We start from the raw sequence: 7,192 nt of genomic DNA on the forward strand, positions 1-7,192 counted from the left end.
TGAAGAGTTTTGAGGGTGTATAACTGAATGTCCACACACACACACACACACACACACACACACACACACACACACACACACACACACACATGTGTTCCAGTCAAACAGAGTCCAGTCTATTTACATTATGACCAATTACATGTAAGTATTAATTATATTCTCTGCTCACTTTATTAGGAACACCTGCACATCCGTCGGTCAGGTGACAGATCCAAGTCAGCTGTCTGAGACTGGACACTTATTAACACTGTTAAAGACTGAAGACTGAGCTCTGTGCCTTAACCTACTGTGTCTTCATGAAGCTGCTTTGTGCACACACGCATCGTCAGGCTTGAACAGTGTTGGGCCTCTTAGTTCCAGTGAGAAGAAACCAGCATCTCTACGGAGTGCAGAGACATTTTACACAACTGTGTGGTTTAAACTTTGTGAAACATGTATAAACGTCGTGTGTGTGTGTGTGTGTGTGTGTGTGTGTGTGTGTGTGTGTGTGTGTGTGTGTGTGTGTGTGTGTATGTGTGTGTGTGAGAGAGAGAGAGTTCTGGTGGTATGACAGTTCATCACCCAAATCGCACCAGTTCAAACTGAGACGTGTCTGAGACTGAAGGTCTGAACAAGGTTCAGGTGACCAGGTCATGTTTCATGCTATTGTTAGTGTTTATTATAAAATACACAAAATAAACAAATTGTCAATAACAAACATCAGAGGTGTTTTAATGTTTTTTTCTGTCACTGGGATGGAAGTAGAAGCTAAACTTATTTAGAAAATACTTTTTTTTGCACTTCATTCAACTTCTTCTATCAGAGAGATTTCAGCACACAGGACTGATAAAGCTCCAGTGTATCATATCTGTAAAGTCATGTGACTCGTCACACCATCAGAATAGACAAGAATTCACTGTGAGCTTCACACCTCATTACAGCTAATGGACCAATCAAATCAGTCCACAGCTTCAAATCATCCAATCAGGTGTGAGTCTGGACCTGGTTTTGTACTGAACACACAAGTTCATTAGATCACTTGGTGTGAACAGGAACGATGATCAGACTCTTTGTCGCTCTTTGTGCTCTTTTTTCTCTCTTCACAGCTGGTGAGTAACTTTCTGACACTTTAATGTAAAACTATAATATTTTATATTTAACTCATTTACTGACATTAAATATTAAACATTTTTACAGTGAAAACTTCTGACATCAAGGAGATTGACGTGATAACAGTAAAGCGTGGAGAAGATGTAACTATGAAGTGTAGCATTAGCAGTGACACAAAGAAAGAAGTAGTTTGGTACAGACAGATTTCAGGAAAATTACCTCAGTATTTTGCAAAACCATACAAGAACGAATTGGGCTACAGATTTAGTGATGGATTTAATGATGCTCGTTTCAGTTTTAGTGTAAATGACAATAAATTTGATCTCAGTATTAATAAAACAAGAGAAGATGATGAAGGAGAATATTTCTGTGGGGAAATAGAAGGAAATGTAGTGAAGTTCACATCTGGAACACGTCTGCAATTTAAAGGTAAACAGTTTTACTCTGATAACCTGCTAATTCCAGATCAACACTTTAACCAGAATTATGTCTACATATGTATTAAATGTTGAATATTTCACTTTATTTATGTTTAGTATAATTTATGTTTATTTTTTCCTTTTCTGATGTATTTGTAAAGCTAAAAACACGACACACCGTCCAACATCTGGAACAACACACAGAGATTCATCCAGCAGCAGAGAAACAAGTAAGAATTTGTCTTCCTTTCATTTTGAGGGTAAACAAATATTTACTGTTTCATATTATGAATATTTAGGATCATTTCTTTTTATTTGCTGCTTTTCTGATTTATCTGTAAAGATAAAGACACGACACACAGTAATACACCTGGAACTACACACAGAGATTCACCCAACAGCAATAAGACAAGTAATAATTTGGTTTCCTTTCACTGTCTATAACAGAATGTTCCATAGTGACAACCTCTCACTGTTCATAAATCATACAATATTTATACAAGTTGTAGATTTATACATTGTGTGTATTTTCATGATTCCAGGTGAACACAACTGGATTCTTGCCTTAACAGCCTCCAATATATTCTCTGTTATCGTAATCACACTTCTGCTTGGAGTTTTATATAAAAATCACAGAAAAGGTTTGTTTATTTTTATTTGTTGTTATTTATAGAGTTATTGTATAAAGTTGTTGTATGATGTGAATTTCATCTTTACTTGTGTGTCTTATTGTTCAGATGCTTCATCAAGCAACCATCAAATTCCCACCAATCAGGTAATCCAGTCTTCTATTAACTGGGATTCTGTTCTGTTAAATAAATCCACATCTGAATGCACAGAGAATTTTAATAGACATCTATTCACCTAAATATCAGTGTAGTCATTATTTTAGTCTTTTAATCTGCTCTGATTAATAAACAGCTCTTGTTCTTCATCAGACTGCTGATGATGTCTTGAACTATGCAGCTGTGAGTTTTGCTAAAAAACCTTCATCCTCCAGAACATCCAGAGCCAAAAATACCCATGAAGACGTTTACGCTCAAGTTAAAATATAATAGAGAAATTATATTTCTAATTTAAAGCACCAGACAGTAGAAACATTGCTGTAAGTTAAATTTTAATAGCTTTTGCATTTTAAGGTGTAAATTTATTTTTTTCAAACATTTAATATTGTTACATTTTTCTGAATATAATTATTTTTATATTATTAGTCTGTGTTTATCTGCATATTGTTGTGAATTTTATGTGCATATATTTTTAAATAAATAAACCAAACTATATAAAAGAAATCTTCATAATACATTATATGTAAATACAGTATATTAAAAAAAACATTGATAATTTCAATGTTTCCAACATTTAATAAATTCAACTACCTGGAATAAATTGGAGTTAAAGCCTCGGGTTGTTTCTGTAAAGATGTTACTAGGTTACAGAGTCCTGGTTGTTCTTGTGGTCATTCGGTGCCTTAATTCTGTTCCACATGAGCTGTTCTAAAGTCCTTATATTGTGTTTGCATTTCTTTAAGTTTCCTCTCCTTCCTTAAGCAGGTTCTGCATGCTGAAGTTTAGATGTGACTTATGCTTAGAAAAATGACAGTAATTCAATGAGTAGAGGTCATTGTGTCTCAAATTTCTATGTGAAACTGATCCCAGTCAGTGTAACAGACAGTCTTGCAGCATTGAGGTAGCATCCACAGGTCATTGTGAACTATATATATCTAATAATAATCTTGAATTTTTATTCTGTCAATTCTTTTTCTTTTATTATTCATTATTTCCTTTATCATTCCTTATGTTTACCTTCTGCTCTATGTTTATGTTCTGTAAAGCTGCTTTGAGAAAATGTCTATTGTAAAAAGCGCTATACAAATAAACTTGAATTGAATTGAATTGAATACGTCCATGGCTGTACACAATCCTCCTCTTCTGCTCTTTCCCAGAGTCTGTGCTCCTGTCCGCTCTGTCGATAGCGCCATCGTAACTAGATTAGTAAGATTATCTGTATTTAGTTTAATTTGTATGTTGCTTATGAATATAAAAGTTGTAAGAATAAATAAAGTTTCTCTTCACACACACAAAAAAACGGTTAAAAAACTGCAAAGGCATGACTTCTAATGATATGACATTATTTATAGCTCTGACAAAGGAAGCATAAAGAAGATATGCAGCAGACTGGGGATATTAAAAGCTCAAACTACAAACCTCATCAATTTCATTTCCCCATAAGTTCATTACTTCCATCTTTCACTACGAGTCGTATTAAAAATGAGAGCAAACAAGGACAAAGTACAGCATGAGTCCCTCCAGTGGTCATTATTTCCTGTTGACTGAGATGCAGGAAGACACAGTGTGAAAAGCTTTGTGAGAAGCTTTATTGTAATAATCCATGTTTAAGTGGGCAATCACTGAGAAGTTTAGCGATTGTCTGTATGGTAACCAGTTCACTGTTGTCACTGACAGTAATCCTTTGACATACATATTGACCTCAGCAAAGCTGGATTCTACACTGTAAAAAATGTCACCGTTAAATTACAGTAATATACTGGCAGCTAGATTTGCCTGCATAAAGTTGTAATTTTACAGATTACCTACTGTAATTTACAATAACAGTTTTTTACTGTACAAATATTACGGGACTGTGCTGTAAAAAAAGAGAGCTGCACAGTATAATACTGTCAGATGTTTGGTTGCATTATACTGTTATTTTAGTGTTCCTGCTGTAATTTTAATAAACTGTTTATTGTTTTTTTAATATAAACTATACTGTAGAATGTGATCTTTATATTGTAACTTAAAATTGCTTGCAAAAAAATGTCTCAAACAAAGGATGACAATAATACACAGTTTTTATTAAATATAATAAACACCACAATGATGTGACTTTTCTTAACTGAAGTGCTGAACACAATGCTGTAACATCATCTTCAATTAAAATAAACTGTAATATAAAAAAATTAAATAAAGCCCCACTCAAAGTCCATGAGGTTTTTGATAAGGGTGGCCACATGGGGATTCACAGTTGCTGCCTTTTTCTGGACAAGCTTTCCTGTCTTCTTGGACACCTTCACTTGGCTGGCTTTTGTTCCCCTTTCAGGGTTCACACCAATTAAGCATCTATAAAGTACAATGAGAAGTTAAGTTTAATTGCAATGAAGACATAAAACTCACTGTATTCAAAGTATAAATATTCTAGGTTGTTGCCATTATGACAGTATCTGCATAATTTTATTTGAATGCTGTCCTTAAATGGGTTCAAAACTGTATTTTTTGAATGTAAAATAAAGTTCTAACTTTATTTCTCAAAAACACATCTCTCTCAAAGTGACACAAATCAACTAACCATGCTAAAAGATTAGGTTGTTCAGGGGTGCGTTTCCCAAAACTATAGTTGCTAACTAAGTTAGCAACTTTGTTGGTTGCAGTGCAATTTCCCATTGCCAACCAACTAAGTTGCTAACAGGTTAGCAACTATGGTTTTGGGAAACGCACCCCAGAGTGGTCATGCTGTGGCATGAAGCTTTACACATTGCTGGTATGACAATATAATTCTTTAAGTTTAACAGGTGTTCCTAAACTTCCAAAATCAACACAAAATGACACAAAATGTGTTAAAATTACACGTTATGTGTTAAAAGCTTAACGCACAAAGATGTGTAAAAATTAATACATCCTTTCTAAGAGTGTTGAGCTCACGGTATTGTCCATTGCTTTCTGTTAAAATTAAAGTAGCATGCAGAGGAAACTGACTAGAAACTCAAACTACTGTTGCACCAATGTTATGTTGAGGTATACACCATGATATGGCCAGTCTAAAATGTCCTTTCCCTTAACAAATCTGTGCTTTGAGGTGCTTCTGTGTTTAAGAGAAATAAAGAAAGAGAGAGATAGGGTAGGGCAGGGTGGGAGGTAATGAGAGAGAACTTACCTTTGAACAAAGTCCAGTGTCCTGGCAGCTTCCTCTTGGTATTGCAAGTTGAACACATAGTAGGTGGCGAAAACTGCAGCCAGCCCTCTGATGAAGCTTTGGTGGATGCCTTCACAGATGATGTTGTTTTCAATGCATCCAACCTCCAAGTGTGACTTCACCAGCAACTGGTGCAGACAACAATTATAGTTAATGTCCCGAAACAGTATCAGATATTATACAGCTGCAAATCCATTACTTGGAAAAGCTAATGAGATTAATTTCAGAAAGAGATGAATTAGACAGACTGACAGACTTTTCTATACAGTTTTATTGTTCTATAGCTCCATTCCTTACAGTGACACTTACCCAGCAGTATCAGCCTTGGACTAGCAGGGAGAGTCAGAGTGTAGTGGTGCAGTGGCAGAAATCTGTAGAAAATGAACAATGATATGGAAATTAAGAATGAAATTGTGTGTACAGTCATAGCAGGCATTAAATAAGTCTTACTTAAGTAATACTTAAACAAACTGAATAATAACAAACACAACTATCATCAGCACGGAGAATCAGTCCCACGTATGCAGCCTGCATATGCGACCTTCGGAGGCTGCAGCCTTCCGATTGAGAAACGTCCATATGTAACTTCTTTGCTTTCCTTTTTTCGGAACCAATGTTGTTACATCGTCACTATCTCCGTCGCCACCAGTATTTTCCGCACTGACGCTCGTTTTTCTCCTCTTTTGTGTGAAAATTGCCGCTCCAAATCCACCAAGTAAACTGACCGTGTTTAGGTCTGCCGCCTTGTCATTCGTCACGCGAGTGACGCGGAACGCCACAAATAAAATAAAAAAAATAATAAAAAATAGGGAGAGGAGAGAAACGATCAGGTCGGATTGCTGAATGAATAGGGTTTGGTTTTACCCCGTGTGAGTGTGTGTTAGCCAGTTTGACCGATATAGCGTCTTGGATTGTAGTGTAAATACGTGAACGCAGCAACTTTAATACATGGAAATACTGTACGGTATATGCAAGTCAATCGTGAAACAAGTGAAAAGTGAAACTTAAGTGAATGTTAAGTTTTTGTGACCACGCGCACAGCAACGTGACGTGGGCGTGTGACTTCAATAGAGAAAATACTACGAGTTAAGTGTGTGCGCTCAATCTGCACAGACTGCTTATACTTCGGAAATTGTAAAACATAACCCGCCAAACTGGCTAGTGATTTGACATCATTACATTTACTGATTTTCATTTACTACAACCCTGACGCAGACCCCCCTCTCCCCTCATTTTCAAAAACTCATCGGATCTAGGCAAATCAAAAGAATTACCTATTTTGGATCCAAAACGGCGAATATCGCCGAAATGTGACAAGTTTGAACCCCTGTTTAGTGCACATTTCAATAAACCCTTAAACAAATGGAAACAGAGCCCAATCCCTCAAAAATATCAACAAATAATCACACGTCAGTCAGACATTTGATTAGATTGCAAATTAACGTTAAATACAAATAAAGATATTAACTAATGTAGCTATAGTTGCTAATTCGTTTAACGATCAGCCCCAAATATGTAAAAATCAATACATCATTTTTAGTAATGGATCAAAAATAAGCAAATATATTTAACATTTTGTCAATTATTTCACTTAGAAACACAGACTTTTTGGCAGTTTGAGCTTACCTTGATATACAGGCGAGGAGTAAAAAACACGAGGTTAATGTGCGTTGTTGGAGACGAGATCTTCACATGCCTGACATGCATGACCAGACCAA

General features: G+C 35.7%; 1 protein-coding gene and 1 long non-coding RNA gene across 3 annotated transcripts; one reads left to right on the forward strand and one right to left on the reverse strand.

The window, feature by feature from the left end:
* Nucleotides 1-795: 795 nt before the first annotated feature.
* LOC113647945 lies at nucleotides 796-2,788 on the forward strand. Its single transcript, XM_047801460.1, has 7 exons — nucleotides 796-1,088; nucleotides 1,177-1,518; nucleotides 1,670-1,738; nucleotides 1,852-1,920; nucleotides 2,051-2,149; nucleotides 2,246-2,283; nucleotides 2,447-2,788. The coding sequence occupies exons 1-7, from the start codon at nucleotides 1,037-1,039 to the stop codon at nucleotides 2,561-2,563; spliced, it is 786 nt and encodes a 261-aa protein (XP_047657416.1). The 5' UTR covers nucleotides 796-1,036; the 3' UTR covers nucleotides 2,564-2,788.
* A 1,006-nt stretch (nucleotides 2,789-3,794) lies between these two features.
* Nucleotides 3,795-6,801, reverse strand: LOC113637358. 2 transcript variants are annotated; one of them, XR_007138063.1, is made up of 4 exons: nucleotides 5,966-6,801; nucleotides 5,784-5,845; nucleotides 5,436-5,602; nucleotides 3,795-4,624 (listed from the first exon to the last, which is right to left on the reverse strand). It is a non-coding gene; the product is annotated as an uncharacterized LOC113637358 (long non-coding RNA). The 2 variants fall into 2 exon arrangements; XR_003439358.2 differs by having other exon boundaries at nucleotides 5,784-6,801.
* Nucleotides 6,802-7,192: the final 391 nt, after the last annotated feature.

The sequence above is a fragment of the Tachysurus fulvidraco genome, chromosome 16 (genome assembly GCF_022655615.1).
Source record: "Tachysurus fulvidraco isolate hzauxx_2018 chromosome 16, HZAU_PFXX_2.0, whole genome shotgun sequence".
NCBI classification, from domain to species: Eukaryota; Metazoa; Chordata; class Actinopteri; order Siluriformes; family Bagridae; genus Tachysurus; species Tachysurus fulvidraco.

Bases quoted from the DNA above. Each gene is read 5' to 3' on its own strand.
- LOC113647945 (XM_047801460.1), top strand. From the start codon at position 1,037: ATGATCAGACTCTTTGTCGCTCTTTGTGCTCTTTTTTCTCTCTTCACA. The intron at 1,089-1,176 runs GTGAGTAACTTT...ACATTTTTACAG, and splicing joins TTTTTCTCTCTTCACAGCTG to TGAAAACTTCTGACATCAAG. The intron at 1,921-2,050 runs GTAATAATTTGG...TCATGATTCCAG, and splicing joins ACCCAACAGCAATAAGACAA to GTGAACACAACTGGATTCTT.